The sequence below is a fragment of the Embiotoca jacksoni genome, unplaced genomic scaffold, assembly GCF_022577435.1.
Source record: "Embiotoca jacksoni isolate LCO1_2020_lvr unplaced genomic scaffold, fEmbJac1.0.p SCAF_39, whole genome shotgun sequence".
Classification (NCBI taxonomy): domain Eukaryota; kingdom Metazoa; phylum Chordata; class Actinopteri; family Embiotocidae; genus Embiotoca; species Embiotoca jacksoni.
Genome location: NW_027185391.1, coordinates 1,089,220 through 1,110,239, shown reverse-complemented (window position 1 = coordinate 1,110,239; position 21,020 = coordinate 1,089,220). Strand labels below are relative to the sequence as shown.

Genomic DNA, 21,020 nt, shown 5'->3' with positions numbered 1-21,020 from the left:
TTTCTGATATCAAACATCCAGGAAATAATCCACCTGTCGCTCATAAATAAACCTATGTTGTGTCCACTCTTTTTCACTTTCTTCTTACCGCGGTCACATGACCACCTTACTGCACATAGGATGTGATTATATGGGCTGAAGCTGACCTTAAGCAACAAAACGAACTCATTTTAAAACTTCCTCCGCCCAATATGGACAACGCTACAATAGCAAGATAGCATTTTATATTTAGGACTAAATCCTACTTTTAACATGTGAAGTGATTTGGCTGCTGATGCTCTCTGACACTCAGACGACGCTGAGCTGAGTTCAACAAACACAACTGCACAAAGGCAAGAAAAGCCTCACTTTAAGTCTCTTTTACAGGCTGAAGTTTAAGTAATTGGCTTCGCCCACCACAGACGACTTGGCCATCATCAGTAGGGTTTACAGTGGTGTGAAAAAGTGTTTGCCTCCTTCCTGATTTCTTATTTTTTTGCATGTCTGTCACACTTAAATGTTTCATATCAAACAAATTTAAATATTCGTCAAAGATAACAAGTAAACACAAAATGTAGTTTTTTAATGAAGGTTTTTATTATGAAGGGAGAAAAACAATCCAAACCCACATGGCCCTGTGTGAAAAAGTGTTTCCCCCTAAACCTAATAACTGGTTGGACCACCCTCAGCAGCAACAACTGTAATCAAGCGTTTACGATAACTTCCAATGAGTCTTTTCCAGCTGTGGAGGAATGTTGGCCCACTCATCTTTACAGAGTTGTTGTAATTCAGACACATTGGAGGGTTTTCCAGCACCAACCTCCTTTTTAAGGTCATGTCACAGCATCTCAAGAGGATTCAGGTCAGGACTTTGACGAGGCCACTCCAAAGTCTTCATTTTGTTTTTCTTCATCCATTCAGAGGTGGACTTGCTGGTGTGTTTTGGATCATTGTCCTGCTGCAGAACCCAAGTTGGCTTCAGCTTGAGGTCACGAACAGATGGCCGGACGTTCTCCTTCAGGATGTTTTGGTAGACGGTAGAATTCATGGTTCCATTTATCACAGCAAGTCTTCCAGGTCCTGAAGCAGTAAAACAGCCCCAGACCATCACACTACCACCACCATATTTTACTGTTGGTATGAGGTTCTTCTTCTGAAATGCAGTGTTACTTTTACACCAGATGTAACGGGACACACACCTTCCAAAAAGTTCAACTTTTGTCTTGTCAGTCCACAGAGTATTTTCCCAAAAGTCTCGGGGATCATCAAGATGTTTTCTGGCAAAAATGAGACGAGCCTTAATGTTGTTTTTGCTCAGCGGTGGTTTTGGTCTGGGAACTCTGCCATGCAGCCATTTCTGCCGAGTCTCTTTCTTCTGGTGGAGTCATGAACACTGACCTGAACTGAGGCAAGTGAGGCCTGCAGTTCTTTGGATGTTGTCGTGGGGTCTTTTGTGACCTCTCGGATGAGTCGTCGCTGCGCTCTCGGGGTAATTTTGGTCGGCCGGCCGCTCCTGGGAAGGTTCACCACTGTTCCATGTTTTCTCCATTTGTGGATAATGGTTCTCACTGTGGTTCTCTGGAGTCCCAAAGCTTTAGAAATGGCTTTAGAACCTTTTCCAGACTGATAGATCTCAATTATTTTCTTTCTCATTTGTTCCTGAATTTCTTTGGATCTCGGCATGATGTCTATCTTTTGAGGATCTTCTGGTCTACTTCACTTTGTCAGGCAGGTCCTATTGAAGTGATTTCTTGACTGAGAACAGGTGTGGCAGTAATCAGGCCTGGGTGTGGCTCGAGAAATTGAACTCAGGTGATAAACCACAGTTAAGTTATGTTTTAACAGGAGGGGGCAAACACTTTTTCACACAGGGCCATGTGGGTTTGGATTGTTTTTCTCCCTTAATAATAAAAACCTTCATTTAAAAACTGCATTTTGTGTTTACTTGTGTTATCTTTGACTAATATTTAAATTTGTTTGATGATCTGAAACATTTAAGTGTGACAGACATGCAAAAAAATTGGAAATCAGGAAGGAGGCAAACACTTTTTCACACCACTGTATGTCAGGATGTGAAACTGGAGGGCTTTTAATTTGAAAAGTTGGTGTAACTTTGATCTCTCACACTCAGTGACAGACACTCTTTATAGCTCCGCCCCCTCTGCTGCCCTCCATTTAAAATATTGCATTTATGTTATTTATCTCATTTCTGAGCACCGTTTGTTTCCAGCTCAGTTTGAGACTCTGTGCTGTTTGTGTCCTCTGATCTCTGTGTCTCACTGTGGGCGGAGCTCCACCTCTGCTGCACAGGGTGCTGAGCAGACACAGGTGGAGGGAGGAGGTGAGATTATCCACTCGTGAATCCATCGTGTTTATAAGAAATATCACTATAATCAAGTTAAATTATTTATAATCTTCTACCAACAAACCTGTCCAGGCCATTTTAGAGTGTCTTTGTAGAAGATGCCATGATTTATCCGTTTTCACACTTGCTTTGATTTGACTTATTAAAGTCATGCAGGTTCACATGAGACAATCTTTTAAATTCATCCCTTTCCAGGAGGAATGATGGATTGTTTCAGTGAGCTGTTTTAGGCGACCGACAACATTCATCCCTGTCTGGAAGTCATCTTTCCAGGTCTCAAGCTTTCAGCCACACTGACCTTCACTTCCATCGGTTGAATTGTTTAACTCACCCTGCAGAGAATCACATCCTCTGGCACTAATTCACCTGCAGCAATTTACCAGCAAGCCAAACTGAAAAGAAACATCACTGTCGTCACCGTCACACTCCTGATGTCACATTGGAGATGTTGTAGTTGTTGGTGTGCAGCTTCATCACCAACAAACATGGACACCAGTGGTGGCTACGTAACACAACACACTCTTTCAGCTGGGGGATATTTGAGAAGAGGGAAGTAAGAAAGAGAGAAATTTGATCTGCAGTCAAATTTTCTGGAGTGTTACAAGTGAAGCAAAAGAGCGTCTGAGTGCCGACAAAGATTCCCACGAGCACCGATATGTGAGTGTAAAGAGACGTGGTAACAAAACAAATGTGAATGTAGAAAACCACACTCTCACATTCAGATATGGTGGATACTGCACAGCTGGGCAGTCCAACGCAGCTCAGAGCCCAATTTATCAGAATATTTCATCTGAAGACCTTTCATGTCTTTTTAAACAGCTGTGAGGCAGGTGAGGAGCAGCTGTGTGTGCATGAACCTATTAGAATGAGTACAAACGATAGAAAAAAATGGTTTTAGTGCAGATGAAATGTTCCGAGAAAATGTCTCCTGAGTGCAAACAGAGTCCAGAAAGAAAAGAGAAGAGAAAATACTGCTGTTTCCTGGGAACTGTTAATCAGATGGTGCCGATATTAGTATGATGGTTTAAAGAGAGGGTTGTACACAAAGTTGAATATGGAGAAAAGAATAAAACATTTCCAGATAAACACCAAATTAAAAAAAAAAAAATGAAGAAATAAAATCAGATAAAAATCAAATGAATAAAATGCAAAAAAGGCTTTTTTTGCTTAAGGGGGAAAGTGTCTGAGGGAAAATAGATTCTCCAAACTTACTGCTTTTTTGTTTTCCTTTTTTTCTTTTACTGTTGCTTTACTCAGTAGAGAGTGGCAAGTAGCCTACAGAACAGAGATGAGCACAATCATGGTCACAGCACCAGCTGCACACACACACACATACACACACACGGGCGCACACACGCACGCACACACGCACGCACGCACACACACACACACACACACACGCACGCACACACACACACACACACACACACACAGCCCCACCCACCTGAGCTGTACATTCATTCATATCTAATAAACAGAGAAAAATCAAAGCTGCTGTCAGAAAAAAGTTCATCACTGCACAGGAAAGCGTGTCCATGCATGCTCTATGCGTGCTTTAACTTCAGCAGACTGTATTACTGAATGTTCACACGTGTACATAATGTGTGTGTGTGTATGTGTGTGTGTGTGTGTGCGCCTCCACGCTTGCAAAACGAAATCCAAAATGAAGAATGAGAAATTAAAGATGTGAACATATAGAAAATAAAATCGACCACTTTTTGTGTATATGTGTGTGTGTGTGTGTGTGTGTGTGTGTGTGTGTGTGTGCGCGCGCGCTTGTGATCCCTTCGTATTGTCCTCCTGTGAAGTGATCACACCTAATCCACTGTCAGACGTGAACATCAGGGGACTGAGGGGACGTCTCAGAGTCCACGTATCTTGAAATGTGAAGGAAGCTATTGAAATGGGCAGAAAGAGGGGAGATCTGGGGGCAGTGTTCCTGATGATCTTCGGGCCCTCAGGCAGCACTGCATTAAAAACACACTATTCTGGAGTGGAAATCACTGCATGGGCTCAGGAACACTTGTGAAAACCATCGTCTGTGAACACAGTTCATCGCTGCGTCCACAAATGATGTTAAAACTCTCCAAAGAAGAAACCAGATAGAAACATGATCCAGAAACACCGCCGCCTTCTCTGGACCGAGATCATTGAAGATGGACTGAGGTGAAGTGGACAACTGTCCTGAGGTCTGATGGATCACAATCTGAGATTCTGTTTGGAAATCATGGACGCTGCATCCTCCAGGTTAAAGAGGAGAGGGACCATCCAGCTTGTTATCAGTGCATGGTCTTTGTGGCAGCATCTGAGATAAAGATCAGATGATGCGTGTCGAACTGTGCAGATGATCTTTTGTTTTCACTGATTTGATCCCAGAAGGGCAAAGAGTCTCGTTTTGGCTGAAGATTAGGTGTGATCACTGTTCACATTTTTGTCACCATCACGTCTGTCACGAGGAATCACCTACAGTAAAGCCTGTCTGACCTCATCTGATTTACTAGTCGTTGCCATCATAAGGAAGTCGGGTCCAACCCCAGCAGCTGTTAACACGTGTTCGGTATGTGGACACGTTATCTGCATACTAACATCTAACAGGGGTCTTTACATGTATCATCACATCACTGCGACTCATCAACCTCAAACACAGAAGTCACCGTCTCTTCTGTTCTTAGTGCTGTTTCAGTATGGCCGTGTGTTCGAGGGTGGAGGACGAAGAGCAGCACAGAGAACGTGTTGCAGTGGTTCTGGAGGGTCCGATTTCTCCATCAAAATGACCAGAGTACGCACATCAAAGGTTGGGTCCAACTCTTTAAACGGTCAACGGAGACCCTGGATGAGCCGGCCAAGGTGTTCTGATGACATCACGTTTCAAGGGGGGCGGAGCTTCACCGTCCCAGACCGAAGAAGGAGCGTCAGGTCAGGAGACACCAGCTGGGTTTCAGAGTCAGACTGTCAACACCGAGTTCTACTGGGACCTCCTGAGGTTCTGAGGGGTGTTAGTGTTGTTAGCGGTTTGTTGAGTTGATTTTAGCTGTTTTTAAGGCGAATTAACTGTTAACTTAAGATTTGGTGCTATTTAGCAAAATTAACAGTTTGATAGTTTTGTTAGCCGTTTGTTAACTTGTGTTAAACAGTTTTTTCAGCAAAACGAGTTTTTTTTGTTTTGTTTTTAGGTTTGTTAGCTGTTTGTCAGACTGTCAACAGAGTTCTCCTGGAACCTCCTGAGGTGCCTGAGGGAACACCTTAACTGTGTCGCCATGGCAACAGGCTTCTCCAACGTGACAACAATCGGCTCAGTTTCTCACCCTCAACAACACAAGCGTCGCTCCACACAACCGCTACACACTGGATCTGGTTCCCTGCTGCTTCTTTCTGTTCCCCAATGATCCACCACAAACTCTGATGTGCGCTCTCTGCTCAAGTTTCAGGTTGGTGGAGAAATGGCCGACCCACCCGGACCAGCGGTCACAGAACGGTGTAACTCCTCAGCGTACAGCTCCTCTGGGCACGCCGCGGTGCTGAACACCGTTCACATGCAGCAGCAGCAGCCTCTGAACGCTTCCATCCACCCTCGTGTTAGTATTCATGTGTAGATGTGTACATGGACTGATCACATCCAGGCTACATGGTGTTTGAATGGAACACATGGGAACTAAAGTTCACTCTGGTCTCATTGTTTCTATGGAGGTTGAATAACTGACCCAGTAAATGAATTCATCTATTTAGTGTGCTGAGTGTTTATCTAAAAGTCGGCTGGGTCCAGTCTCTGACGTGAATCATTGCTGGTCCAACATGCTGCTGGACTGTTGGCTTTAAGGAACGATGAGCATTTCATCAAAATTTCTAACATGTCACAGACCAAACGATCAATTGATAACCTAAAGAGCTCGTTGGCTGGTTTTTAGACAGCAGTGGTTCCAGTGAACTCCAGTGAACTGCAGCGAGGGCGGTGACCACTCAGTCATGATGGCAAAATCTAGTAAAACAAGGTGGTGTCTGTTACGAGGTTTAAAAACCTTTGTAGTGAACACTGAGGCTGCGTGGCGTCGAGGACGTGAACAGCAGAGTGAAGAGCTGACAGGTATGTAGAGCTGTGCACTGATGCGTGAGCAGCAGCAGTGAGTGGAGCAGCATCAGGAGCCTCCGAGGGGGGAGGAGGGGCTTGAAATGTTTTAGTGACTGTGAACAGGTAAGGCAGGGGAGGTGAGCAGCTGGGGTGTGGGGGTGGGGGGTGAGACAGGGGTCTACCTGGTAGAGACAGTGGCACACGCTGCGGAGCTGTGGGGGGAACTCGCTGGATGAGCTGATGATGGCCTGGAAGAAGCGCTCGGTGATCTGCAGCAGGTTCCTCTGGTTCTCCTCCAGGTTCTCACCTTGTTCCAGCCTGAGGACACAAACAGGAAGTCTGAGTCTCTGTCAACACTGGAGGTCAGCAGAGCAGGAGAGGAGCTGATCTTAAAACATCTACAGTGGGTACGGAAAGTATTCAGACCCCTTTAAATTTTTCACTCTTTGTTTCATTGCAGCCATTTGCTAAAATCAAAAAAGTTCATTTTATTTCTCGTTAATGTACACTAAGCACCCCATGTTGACAGAAAAAAACAGAAATGTAGAAATTTGTGTAAATTTATTAAAAAAGAAAAACTGAAATATCACATGGTCATAAGTATTCAGACCCTTTGCTGTGACACTCATATTTAACTCACATGCTGTCCATTTCTTCTGATCCTCCTTGAGATGGTTCTACTCCTTCATTGGAGTCCAGCTGTGTTTAATTAAACTGATTGGACTTGATTAGGAAAGGCACACACCTGTCTATAGAAGACCTTACAGCTCACAGTGCATGTCAGAGCAAATGAGAATCATGAGGTCGAAGGAACTGTCCAAGGAGCTCAGAGACAGAATTGTGGCAAGGCACAGATCTGGCCGAGGTTACAAAATAATTTCTGCAGCACTCAAGGTTCCTAAGAGCACAGTGGCCTCCATAATCCTTAAATGGAAGAAGTTTGGGACGACCAGAACTCTTCCTAGACCTGGCCGTCCAGCCAAACTGAGCAATCGTGGGAGAAGAGCCTTGGTGAGAGAGGTAAAGAAGAACCCAAAGATCACTGTGGCTGAGCTCCAGAGATGCAGTAGGGAGATGGGAGAAAGTTCCACAAAGTCAACTATCACTGCAGCCCTCCACCAGTCGGGGCTTTATGGCAGAGTGGCCCGACGGAAGCCTCTCCTCAGTGCAAGACATATGAAAGCCCGCATAGAGTTTGACAAAAAACACATGAAGGACTCCCAGACTATGAGAAATAAGATTCTCTGGTCTGATGAGACCAAGATTGAACTTTTTGGCGTTAATTGTAAGCGGTATGTGTGGAGAAAACCAGGCACTGCTCATCACCTGCCCAATACAATCCCAACAGTGAAACATGGTGGTGGCAGCATCATGCTATGGGGGTGTTTTTCAGCTGCAGGGACAGGACGACCGGTTGCAATTGAAGGAAAGATGAATGCGGCCAAGTACAGAGATATCCTGGAAGAAAACCTCTTCCAGAGTGCTCTGGACCTCAGACTGGGCCGAAGGTTCACCTTCCAACAAGACAATGACCCGAAGCACACAGCTAAAATAACAAAGGAGTGGCTTCGGAACAACTCTGTGACCATTCTTGACTGGCCCAGCCAGAGCCCTGACCTAAACCCAGTTGAGCATCTCTGGAGAGACCTGAAAATGGCTGTCCACCAACGTTCACCATCTAACCTGACGGAACTGGAGAGGATCTGCAAGGAAGAATGGCAGAGGATCCCCAAATCCAGGTGTGAAAAGCTTGTTGCATCATTCCCAAGAAGACTTATGGCTGTACGAGCTCAAAAGGGTGCTTCTACTCAATACTGAGCAAAGGGTCTGAATACTTATGACCATGTGATATTTCAGTTTTTCTTTTTTAATAAATTTGCACAAATTTCTACATTTCTGTTTTTTTCTGTCAAGATGGGGTGCTGAGTGTACATTAATGAGAAATAAAATGAACTTTTTTGATTTTAGCAAATGGCTGCAATGAAACAAAGAGTGAAACATTTAAAGGGGTCTGAATACTTTCCGTACCCACTGTATGATCCACAACTGAGGGAAAATATGAACTACCAATATGTCTACCCACAATCCCTCTGTCAAGCACCAAACCAGCCAAACCAGCCCCGCGTTTTACTTTCAATACGTACTGCAGCTACTTACAAAGTATGCACTCTTACATGTAGTATGTGCACAACTGGGACATACTACTGCATCATAAAAATTAATCTTGACCTTTGACCCCATTGGTCATAGCCAAACTGCATTCTGCATGCATTTAACAGCATGGCTCCGTAGTAGAAGAGTCCGGCTGATAAACTGGCCTCCTGCAGTCTACAGTTGAGCAGCTGAAATCCTAAATCAAGTAAGAATGGGACCACATTTCACTTTCAAAACTCCAGAAACTGGTCTCCTCAGTTCCCAAAGGTTTCCAGAGTGTTGTTAAAAGAAGAGTTGATGCAGCTCAGTGGTGAACATGATCCTGGAACAACTTTATAGAGACGTGTTGCTGACATCAGATTCAAATATGAGCAGATATTTTACATAAAATAATAACATTTGTCAGTTTCAACATTTAATATGTTGTCTTTGGTCTATTTGCAATAAAATATGAGTTTATGTAATTTGCAAAACATTGGAATTTGTTTTTCTTTACATTTTACACAGCGTCCCAACTTTTGTGGACACAGGGTTGTATATATTTAGAAGTGATACAGAACAGCGGGAACATTCACACCACATGTGACTGTGTTCATGCTGAAACCATCATGTCATAACGAGGAGGATCCGGTATCTTTTTAAGTTATATGAAGTTAAATGTCCACTTACAAGCTTTTTTGAGAGCTTCCCAGCACACCTGAACTTGGCAAGTATACAACTTATTATACTGCTTGAACACATAAATTAAGATTTCATTTTTACTGCAATTCATTGTGTAATATGAAATAGGTTAATATATACATGAAATGTAGTGAGTGTTACAGAACAGATAAGTGTGGAAGGAGTCCGTGTGTGGAGGAGTTCTGGTGAGTATTGGTGGTGTTCACCTGGTGGGGTCCACCTCAAAGCTGATGTGTTCAGGGGTTGTGATGACGCCTCTCAGTAATGGCTCCAGCAGCTTCTGCAGGTAAGCTGCTCCATAAACCTGACAGAAGACATCACATGGGACAGTTAATAATCCACCTCCAACATGAGTTTGTGAAGGCCTCCTGACAGGTGAGCTGCTGCTGCGTCTCCTACCTTGAAGCAGAAGGTCATGATCTTGCTGGCCAAGCTGTTTCCTCTGAACAGAGTCTGCATGGAGTCGGCCAGCTCCACCTCCTTGGAGAACATGTTCCACAGCAGCTGGTAGAGGAGGTGGCGTGAGTCGAACAGGGTCACCAGCACTCGGGCCAGCTCGTCCTGCAAGTCCAAGAACATTCAGAGGAAACAGAAGGTCACAGCTGGAAACAGGTGGTATGAAGAAGTTATGGACTCCAGACACAAACACAGCAGGATGAAACACGGAGCCTCGTTCAGCAAGACGTTTCTTCTTAACATCCACGATCACAGTCTTTATAAAGAGTCTAAACTTCAATCTTTTCTTATTTGGGATTTGTTCTGAGGAAAGAAGAACATCTTCACACACTGACTCACATCTGAGCTCCGACAAATCAGTGCAACACAGCTGGTTATTGCATTTTCTTCAATCCTACAGATGTTTAACATTAGAGGATTTAAATTGACATTTTTAATCATTTATAATTTGCATTATGGTTTCAAAGAAACACTAAGATTTAAATTCTCATCTATTACATGAACTATGCTGCACACAATATTTCTGCTGCTGCAGGACGCTGCAGATCTGAGGAGAGGATCCGTCCACCCGGACCGTGTTGATGTCTCTGCAGAGACTGATGAGTCCTCCTGGGACTCTTTAGAGGACAAAGACATGTCCTCATGGAGGTGTGGAACAGTTTGGAGCCAGACAGTCCAGCCTGCACCAACACACATCCATGTTTGGCCGCTGTCTGATGACAAGCTCATTATCCTCCTTGTTATTATCCTGCTTATCTCTCCAGAGCTGTAGAAACCTAACCAGAAGGACCAGGAACAGCTGAACACTAAATAATACAAGTTTAACGGCAATGTGCAGCACTGTGCTGTTAAACCTCCAATTAAATCATGGTGGTATCATCTGTTTCTTACGGGCTGTTTGTGTCTCACGGCCGGTCAGGATCAACAGATCGTACTCGTGGCTCAGAGGTAAAAAAAAGATGATTACGTTTTTGTAAATTTCTGGATAATAATAAAATTTCCATGAAACAGAATAAAAAGAGCATTTGTTTTTGTTATGTTACAATTTTATTTTAGATTTAGAAGGTTCATGTTTTGTAAAATATGTCACATTTCACAACATAAATATTGAGTTCCATTCAGATGAATGTTTGGCCCTTTGGGGAAACCTCCGACTCAGCAAGAGATAGATAGATATATACAGTGGTGTGAAAAAGTGTTTGCCTCCTTCCTGATTTCCAATTTTTTTGCATGTTTGTCACACTTAAATGTTTCAGATCATCAAACAAATTTAAATATTAGTCAAAGATAACACAAGTAAACACAAAAGGCAGTTTTTAAATGAAGGTTTTTATTATTAAGGGAGAAAAACAATCCAAACCCACATGGCCCTGTGTGAAAAAGTGTTTGCCCCCTCCTGTTAAAACATAACTTAACTGTGGTTCATCACCTGAGTTCAATTTCTCGAGCCACACCCAGACCTGATTACTGACACACCTGTTCTCAGTCAAGAAATCACTTCAATAGGACCTGCCTGACAAAGTGAAGTAGACCAGAAGATCCTCAAAAGATAGACATCATGCCGAGATCCAAAGAAATTCAGGAACAAATGAGAAAGAAAGTAATTGAGATCTATCAGTCTGGAAAAGGTTCTAAAGCCATTTCTAAAGCTTTGGGACTCCAGAGAACCACAGTGAGAACCATTATCCACAAATGGAGAAAACATGGAACAGTGGTGAACCTTCCCAGGAGCGGCCGGCCGACCAAAATTACCCCGAGAGAGCAGCGACGACTCATCTGAGAGGTCACAAACGACCCCACGACAACATCCAAAGAACTGCAGGCCTCACTTGCCTCAGTTCAGGTCAGTGTTCATGACTCCACCAGAAGAAAGAGACTCGGCAGAAATGGCTGCATGGCAGAGTTCCAAGACCAAAACCACCGCTGAGCAAAAACAACATTAAGGCTCGTCTCATTTTTGCCAGAAAACATCTTGATGATCCCCGAGACTTTTGGGAAAATACTCTGTGGACTGACGAGACAAAAGTTGAACTTTTTGGAAGGTGTGTGTCCCGTTACATCTGGAGTAAAAGTAACACCACATTTCAGAAGAACCTCATACCAACAGTAAAATATGGTGGTGGTAGTGTGATGGTCTGAGGCTGTTTTACTGCTTCAGGACCTGGAAGACTTGCTGTGATAAATGGAACCATGAATTCTACCGTCTACCAAAACATCCTGAAGGAGAACGTCCGGCCGTCTGTTCGTGACCTCAAGCTGAAGCCAACTTGGGTTCTGCAGCAGGACAATGATCCAAAACACACCAGCAAGTCCACCTCTGAATGGATGAAGAAAAACAAAATGAAGACTTTGGAGTGGCCTCGTCAAAGTCCTGACCTGAATCCTGTTGAGATGCTGTGGCATGACCTTAAAAAGGAGGTTGGTGCTGGAAAACCCTCCAATGTGTCTGAATTACAACAACTCTGTAAAGATGAGTGGGCCAACATTCATCCACAGCTGGAAAAGACTCATTGGAAGTTATCGTAAACGCTTGATTGCAGTTGTTGCTGCTGAGGGTGGTCCAACCAGTTATTAGGTTTAGAGGCAAACACTTTTTCACACAGGGCCATGTGGGTTTGGATTGTTTTTCTCCCTTCATAATAAAAACCTTCATTAAAAAACTACATTTTGTGTTTACTTGTGTTATCTTTGAGTAATATTTATATTTGTTTGATGATCTGAAACATTTAAGTGACAAACATTTTTATTTATTTATATATATATATTTAAACAGACAACGGTGTTATTGTTGTGTGATGGCGTCCTTTAATTACGAGCACACTGCTGGGATATTAAAAAGATGTAGCATGTGTGAGGACTGTGTTCCATCCCAGAATGACCTGAGAGGTTTACTGACAGAGCAAACCTGCTTCAGGTCACAGCTCTCTCACCTGAACACATCGCCATCTGGTGGTGAGCGTGAGTAGTGCGCCGACTCCAACCACAAATCAGAATCTTACTAAACAGGTTGCTGATACTTTCAGTCGTGGTTGCCGGGATGATGGAATCATTTTTTTGTTGTTGCTGTATCTGATGTAATTAAATAACCCAGATTTTCCTTCCAACAGTGTGAAGAAGTCAGAAGGAGGTGTTGAATTTGACACTCGACACAAACTGATAAAACTCAACATCCGAGCAGGCATCTTTCTGGTTAAACACGCGTGTCTGCAGAGAAGAGGCTCGATGGGAGGACCGAAGCATCCTGAAATCCATAAATCCATTCATAGTCTATCACATCTTTACAGCTGAACCATCACAGATTTATTCTATTTCATCCATAAATCCAAATGTCTAAATAACCATCCATATCTTTTACCTGTTGGGTAAATATTTTTGTTTAAACATACTTATTTGGACCCGACCTAAGTTATAAGTGAGGGTTAAAAGTGTTCTGCTCACGGCCGACACCATGAAGAGCGACTCACCCACTGTGACCCGGGAACCACGTTAGCCAGCGCCATGGCGATGGGCAGCTCCCCCTGGTCTCCCATCATGGTGACCAGCTCCACCAGCCTCTCGAAGCGGTCCGCCAGCACAGTCTCGGCCAGCGTGTCGAACTCCGTCCCCTGCTGCAGGATCTTGGTCAGTACCTCCATGAAAGTGGCTCGAGTCTGGAGGTCCTTGTGGTACCCGAGACCTGCAGAGGAAGAGAGCGACACTCAGAACTCTCCGGTCGGCCCGCCGAGTCCGGAGCGGACGCCGGAGCTGGACTTACCGATGGAGTGCATGAGGCCGCTGTCCACGTTGGCGTTGAGCAGGTTGGACATGGCCAGGACGGTGCAGTGTCGGAGGGACGCCAGGCGGCGGGACATGCCTCTCTTCCGCCCCCCCACTGCCTGTCCCTCGTCCTCCACCTCACTGCAGTCGTTCAGCAGGTTCATGAAAAGAGTGAAGTACCTGGACACACACAGTAGGACGTTCAGTCCCGGGACAGACAGACAGATCTATAGGACAGACTGTTCGCACTGCTCGTTACAAGAGAACAGATCAGATTTGATGTGTACATACATCACCAACCCATCTGCATGGGTTGCCGTGGCAACGACGTACACGCAGCTATGCAGCAGAAAGTTTATTTTGCCTTCTACCCTCTCTGATAGCTCTGTTAGCGGTAGCATAGATTCTCTCTCACTGTCGCTATGAACATGACGTCATCACCGTTGGGCCCGTCGACGAACATCGACTACAAGTAGGAAAAAAACTAAAACTAACAGCTTCCTCAGGAGTCTGAGTCTCTGCAGGAAACAGCTGAGGGTGTGTCTCATCTATATCCATCGTTAAAGGAGCTGGCGGAGGAGGCGGAGCCGTGGGGGTCTTACTTGAGGAAGAGCTGAGATTTGGCCTCCATCAGTTCGACTCCGTCTCCCTCTTCTGGCTGCAGAGGAAGACCAGCTAACAGAGACACCACCGCCTCCATGCTGGCCTGGTCCAGGTCCCTGCACACACACACACACACACACACACAGACACACACACACACACACAGACACACACACACACACACACACACACAGACACAGACACAGACACACACACAGACACACACACACACACAGACACACACAGACACACACACACAGACAGACAGACACACACACACACACACACACACAGACAGACACACACACACACAGACACACACACACAGACACACACACACACACACACACACACACAGACACACACACACACACACACACACACACACACACACACACACACACACACACACACACACACACACACAGACACAGACACACACACACACACACACACACACACACACACAGACACACACACACACACACACACAGACACACACAGACACACACACACAGACAGACACACACACACACACACACACACACACACACAGACACACACACACACACACACACAGACACACACACACACACACACACACACACAGACACACACACACACAGACACAGACACACACACACACACAGACACACACACACACACACACACACACACACACAGACACACACACACACACACACAGACACACACACACACACACACACACACACACACACACACACACAGACACACACAGACACACACAGACACACACACACACACACACACAGACACACACAGACACAGACACACACACACACACACACACACACACACACACACACACACACACAGACACACACACACACAGAGGAGACAACAGTGAGAGCAGCTCACTCCCCTCCTGACAGGATCACATGGAACAGAGCGGCACCTCGTCAAGCACTTGATGTCATCGTCAGCAGCCTGGTTGGAGGTGCCCATCACCCAGTCTGTCAGGTACTCCACCATCTTGTTCCTGCAGACAGGAGTCAGGGTGAAACCTCACAAAGTAACCGAGGGGGAAAACACGATGCTCTTTTATCCTCATCACACTGAACCGTGATGACACGCTGCAGGCAGCTGCTATGGAGTCCTGGAGGCGGAGCCTCAAGCATCCAGTCAGCTGCTGTCACTGACCTGAACTTCATCTCCTGGCAGAAGGACAGGTCGTCCCGTCGCTCCATCATCACGTCCACCAGCTGGCACAGCTTGGTTTTGATCTGGATGGCGTGGATCACGTTACCAAGGATACGCACGTACCTGAGTCACAGAGCACAGGTGAGTTCACCTCAGACCATCGTTTCCCTGCAGCCCTACGCTCGGTGTTCATCTTATCAGATGGTGTAGTGAGCAACAATCTGTGACATCAGTCAGTCATCACAGCTGCTTCTCCTTTCTGACGACATCAGCAGAAAAATATGGAAACGGGAACAACCAGAAATATCAGAAATAAATACAACAACCTTCAAGAGGCTTAGATTTCAAACGGCTGCTAATTTGTCCTGAACTGCTTGACGTAGTAAACTCACACCGTGCACGTGAGGACGCACACATCTGACCTGCTGCAGGAGGTAAAACTCCAGTTTACTCATCAACATGTCGACTTTTGGGATAATATGCAGATACATGTGAAACAGAAGAGGTGTTTTTTAAGGCCACAGTAATGTTGTGGTTTGGGGTTCACATTTCAACAGGATAATAATGTAGGCACAGAGGGGTTCAAACTGAAGAAATAACAATTTCCATTGTATAATAGACGCTTAAAAAAACCCTGAAACAACCTGTAAATGAGGGAATTTGGCACAAAGGGGTCCGAATTCGGTGGACAATCACGTTCGGCTGCATGGATTTACTTTCAAGGGAAAAGGTTTTACGTCGTGGGAGAAAACACGCGAGCTGAATGTCCGCAGGCTGTGAACCGCAGCGAGATGTCGGTCCTACCTGACCAGGTTGAGCATCATGGTCTCGATGCTGGCCTGTCCCAGGTGCTCCGAGCTGCCTTCGGTGTGGTTATCCAGCAGGTTCTTCATGATGGCGATGGTCTGCTCCACAAACTGGGTGTTGGTGTCGTTGATAGGAACCTGGAAACAGGAGAACCGCTGAGTTCCTTTCAGGCAGGAACATCACAGGGAATGATGAAACACCGATATACAACAAATACTGAACCTGACAAAAGCTCTCCTGCACCACAGCACCTTTAAAATGTATATTGCATTATTTTATATTTTAACTGTATTGTGTTTCAGTTTTATACATTTTATCTGTTCTTATGCATTTTATTTCTTTTCTACATTTTTAAACATTCCTTCATATCTGTAATTATGTGAAACACTGCAGGTCATTTTCTTGCTGTAAAACACTTTGAGCTGCATTTCTTGTATGAAAGGTGCTCTACAAATAAAGTTTATTATTAAAACTACAGCGGGTTCTTTAACCCTCGTCTGGTCAGGATATGAGAATCATGAAAGCTGTTACAAACTATGAATTAACCCTTTAACTGCCACACAGAAGGCAACATGAACAACACTGGGCTCAAAGACAATGAACAAACTCAGTGAGCTGGTATTTCTTTATGAACAGAACTGACCTGCTCCCTGGTGGGAGGAGCTAAACTCATCCAAGACAACTTTTACAAAAAGAGTTTCAGCCTTCAGCTACATCAACAATCAGCTGATTTTAACTGTCCGATGACACTTTAAGAACTTTTTCTTGCAAGCATAGATTTGAAACTTTTCCAACATTGATTCATCATATTTTCTTTGAAGTTTGGATTCACACAGCCTTTTCTGCAGTAAATGCATTTTATCGTTAACAGAACTGACCTGGTTCCAGGTGGGAGGGGCTAAACTTATTCCAAAAAAATCAGGATTAGAAAAAGAACTTGATGTGGAGAGCTGAGTGATGATGATGTGGAGGAGCACAGAGAAAGAACCTGATTAAACATAGGGACTTTTTAATTGCTCCTGTGTTGTATCATTTGAGTGGATGAGAGATGTTGTCTTTTTGTTTCTGTCATCTGTTCCTCCCTTTGAAGAAGTGGCCAGGTTTTAGTTTGAAGAGAACTCACCGGTCCCTGAGTGTCGAAGAACTTTCCGATGCTGTTCCTCAGCTTGTTGAACAGCATGGGGTAGAGGGCGGGGCTTAGCTCCAGCCCCAGCAGATCTTTAACGTTGGTGCGGACGTGCAGGCCGACCCGGTCGTGGCCACACACCAGCAGGGCCAGCAGCCGGTCCACGAAGCGGCTGACGGGCGACTCGCTGGAGGCCGAGGAGGAGCAGGAGGAGGCCAGCTGGTTGGTGACCTCGCAGGGGCCCATGGAGATCATGGAGTGCTTCCGCTCGCTCATCGGACCCATCGGGGGGCTGTAGGTGGCCGGGCCAGGGGTGCTGCGCTGCTGCAGACACACACCGCCCAGAGCACACAGGAAGCCCGTCATGTTGATCCACTCCTGCTGTGGACACACACACACACACACACACACACACACTTACTGAGCAGCAGCACACAACAACACACTCAGCTGTGAGCTTTCAGCAGTTTGTCTGTCCACAGCGGACGTGTTCACACTTTCAACCCAATATACAACGAGAACTACACAGCTCAGTTTAAAACGATGATTATTATTATTATTAACTCAACTATTTCACTCGGTTTTATTATCCCATTGGATTTATTTCAAAATGTTTCAAACAATACGTTTATATTGTTCTCTGGTACCACAAAAGTATTTTATCACGATTCGAAGAACATACAATTACGACCAGATGTTATAGTTTTAGATATTATATACATACAGCTCTGTAAAAAATGCAGAGCCCACTCCAAATGTTTGTTAAATCAGCATCTCTACGTGTACGGCAGCCGTTCCATTCCAGTCTGTTGAATTCCAATACAGGAACACCTGATTCTACTTGATGAGGTACTGATCAGGTGACCACCTGATTCTACTTGATGAGGTACTGATCAGGTGACCACCTGATTCTACTTAATGAGGTACTGATCAGGTGACCACCTGATTCTACTTGATGAGGTACTGATCAGGTGACCACCTGATTCTACTTAATGAGGTACTGATCAGGTGACCACCTGATTCTACTTGATGAGGTACTGATCAGGTGACCACCTGATTCTACTTAATGAGGTACTGATCAGGTGATCACCTGAACCAGATCTGATTTAATGAAGAAAAGTATAAAACCACTGCTGTGGTCATCATTGTCCTCTTACAATAGGACCAGCTGGATGGCAGAAATTGTGCTTGTAGTACCTTCAGATGTAATTGGAATAAAAAAAAGTGACTATTGACCAAAAGAGTTAAAAAGAAAAGTTTTCAGTGACTAAAAGAAGAGTTCAACTCTGGTTTTACTGGCAGAGGAATACAGTGATCGTCAGGCTGCTTCCATCCTTCAAATGTCAAAGATGACGGTTCATGAGAACGAGGTCAAGCAGAAACAAAACGACTCTCCGCTCACCGGGATGACCACCAACTCATTCCAATGTCACTCAACAACCGTAGGATGACATCAAGTGAGGTGAGGACGGTTAGAAACAGGCTCCTAGGGGCTGAAGTCCTGCAAAGATAGAAAATCCCTTCATCATGAGAAGCAAAGAAGAGCCAGGCTGAGGTTTGAAGAAGACCAGAAGGATTGGACCATAGAGGACTGGAGGAAGGTCATCTTCTCTGAGGAGTCCAATGTTCAGCTTTGTCCAACACCTGGTGGTCTCATGGTTAGACGGAGACCTGGAGAGGCCGACGAGCCACAGAGTCTCCACATCCTGTGAAATTTGGTGGAGGACCGGTGAAGATCTGAGGGGCTTCAGCAAGGCTGGAATTGGACAGATTTGTCTTCGTGAAGGACGCATGAATCGAGCCGAGGACAAAGTTGTCCTGGAAGAAAACGTGCTTCCTTCTGCTCTGACGATGTTCCCCACCTCTGAGGAGGGTTCTTCCAGCAGGACGATGCTCCATGAAACACAGCCAGGTCAGTGAAGGTGTGGATGAAGGACCACCAGATCAGGACCCTGTCATGGCCGGCCAGATCTCCAGACCTGAATCCCATTGAAAACCTCTGGAATGTGATGAAGAGGAAGATGGACGGTCACCAGCCGTCAAACAAAGCCGAGCTGCTTGAATCTTTGGACCAGGAGTCATAAAGTCTCCCAACATCAAAGTGAAAGAGGTGGAGAGACGCCAAGACGCATGAAGCTGGGATTGGAAATCAATTATCAATTATTCCACCAAATATTGATTTCTGAACTCTTCCTCAGTTAAAACATTCATAGTGTTGTTTAAAAATGAATATGAACTTGTTTTCTTTGCATTATTCCAGATCTGAAAACTCTGCCTCTTTTTGTTATTTTGACCAGTTGTCATTTTCTGCAAATACATGCTCTAACTGACAATATTTTTATTTGATATTTGGGAGAAATGTTGTCAGTAGTTTATAGAATAAAACAAAAAAAAATTAATTTTACTCAAACACATACCAATAAATAGTAAAACCAGAGAAACTGATCATTTTGAAGTGGTCTCAAATTTTTCCAGAGCTGTATATATGTACGTATATATTTATCTGCCTATTATCTTTATTTAACCTTCTGTTTGATTCTGTGATCAGCTGAAACTTCCTGTAGACTGACTTCATGAAGCAGCTGATCGGTGAATTAAAACACATGTTTGTTCCACCAAAGACTTTATATTTCTATCTTTTAGTTAATATTGTGTAACTTCTGACACATCAGGACCCACGGCTGTGAGAGAACCACGCCCCCTGACCACGCCCCCGCCCCTCTGCAGCATGTTTACCTGCCCGTCGTCCGCCTTGTTCTTGGGGAAGTTGAGGATCTGCTTGGTGGCCTGGTCCCATTTAGTGTACGTGTCCTCCCAGGCCTGAAGGTTGAAGCAACAGACAAGAAACCCGACATCAACTACAGGTGATCACGTGACTCTGACACCGTGAGAAACATTCAGATTGATTAGAATCTATTCTCAGAGATCTTTTTTCAATTTAAACCAGTCATGTGATCATGAGAACAACTGGCGTTACCTCAATGTTTCCTGGTGTGGGATGTTCTACCCGCCTCAACAAGGCCATCACCCTCTTCTGCAAGGTGGAGCGGCCTGACAACACCAGAACCAGAACCAGACTGTTAGTGGAAACCAGCGGTTCCAACTGGGGGGTTTATTCCTGCTGATTCAGTACTCACCTGTTCCCATCATGTTGCTGACAGAGGCCAGCTCACTGAAGGTGGGGTAGTTGGGCAGGATGTTCTGGACCGGCACCTCGTCGGCGGCGCTGCGGATGTCGGCCTCCTCACAGAGGTGGCGGAAACAGGACATGGCCACCAACACGGCCTCGGTGTCGGGGCTCCACAGGAACATGTACAGACTCACCTCCAGCTTGGTCTGCGCCTGCCGGCAGATCGGGATCCCTCCGCCCATCGTGGCGCACTCCTGGAGGGTAACGAACACAGAGCACTCTCACACAGGATGAAGCACTCAGAACGCTCCAGAACACAAGTGTCAAACTCTGGACACTTTCCACTCTAAACGGTCGCCATCTTGGCTGCGTAGAGGAAGGGGTGGGGCGTAAAGGATTTTCAAATTAAAAGCGTGTGAGGAAGCTGCAGCTGTTCCTGAACACAACATGTTTCTTCTCCACTGCTGCTGCTGGACAGAAGAATCAGTGTGTTTATTGAGTATTAAACAGAGGACACAAAAACACTGAATTCTGGGTAAAATAATTAAAGATGTAGATATTTTGGAGGGTGATGTGTTCACATGATGAGGTCATTTCCTGTCAGTGTGTGATGTGAAACAACACTACTTCCTGTACTACACAGTAAGAGTCCTGACATATAAGAGCACTATTTACTGTACTGAGGGAAGGATGTCATCATGAACACAACACATCC

At 45.0% G+C, this 21,020-nt stretch overlaps 1 protein-coding gene across 3 annotated transcripts in view; it reads right to left on the bottom strand.

Moving 5' to 3' along the window:
- The window catches only part of nf1a (neurofibromin 1a), a 94,955-nt gene that overhangs the window by 53,339 nt on the left and 20,596 nt on the right, over positions 1–21,020 (bottom strand). Inside the window, exons 17-30 of one of the 3 annotated variants that reach the window (XM_069166540.1) lie at positions 20,313–20,559; positions 20,153–20,226; positions 19,912–19,995; positions 17,173–17,556; positions 16,047–16,186; positions 15,243–15,365; positions 14,998–15,081; positions 14,060–14,176; positions 13,456–13,637; positions 13,166–13,377; positions 9,645–9,806; positions 9,452–9,549; positions 6,593–6,728; positions 3,557–3,619 (exon numbers count right to left, since the gene is read on the bottom strand). In XM_069166540.1, the coding sequence (XP_069022641.1) occupies positions 3,557–3,619; positions 6,593–6,728; positions 9,452–9,549; positions 9,645–9,806; positions 13,166–13,377; positions 13,456–13,637; positions 14,060–14,176; positions 14,998–15,081; positions 15,243–15,365; positions 16,047–16,186; positions 17,173–17,556; positions 19,912–19,995; positions 20,153–20,226; positions 20,313–20,559 (2,106 nt within the window). The remainder of the gene's footprint in view (positions 1–3,556; positions 3,620–6,592; positions 6,729–9,451; positions 9,550–9,644; positions 9,807–13,165; positions 13,378–13,455; positions 13,638–14,059; positions 14,177–14,997; positions 15,082–15,242; positions 15,366–16,046; positions 16,187–17,172; positions 17,557–19,911; positions 19,996–20,152; positions 20,227–20,312; positions 20,560–21,020) is intronic. The other 2 variants (XM_069166541.1, XM_069166542.1) reach the window with 2 other exon arrangements.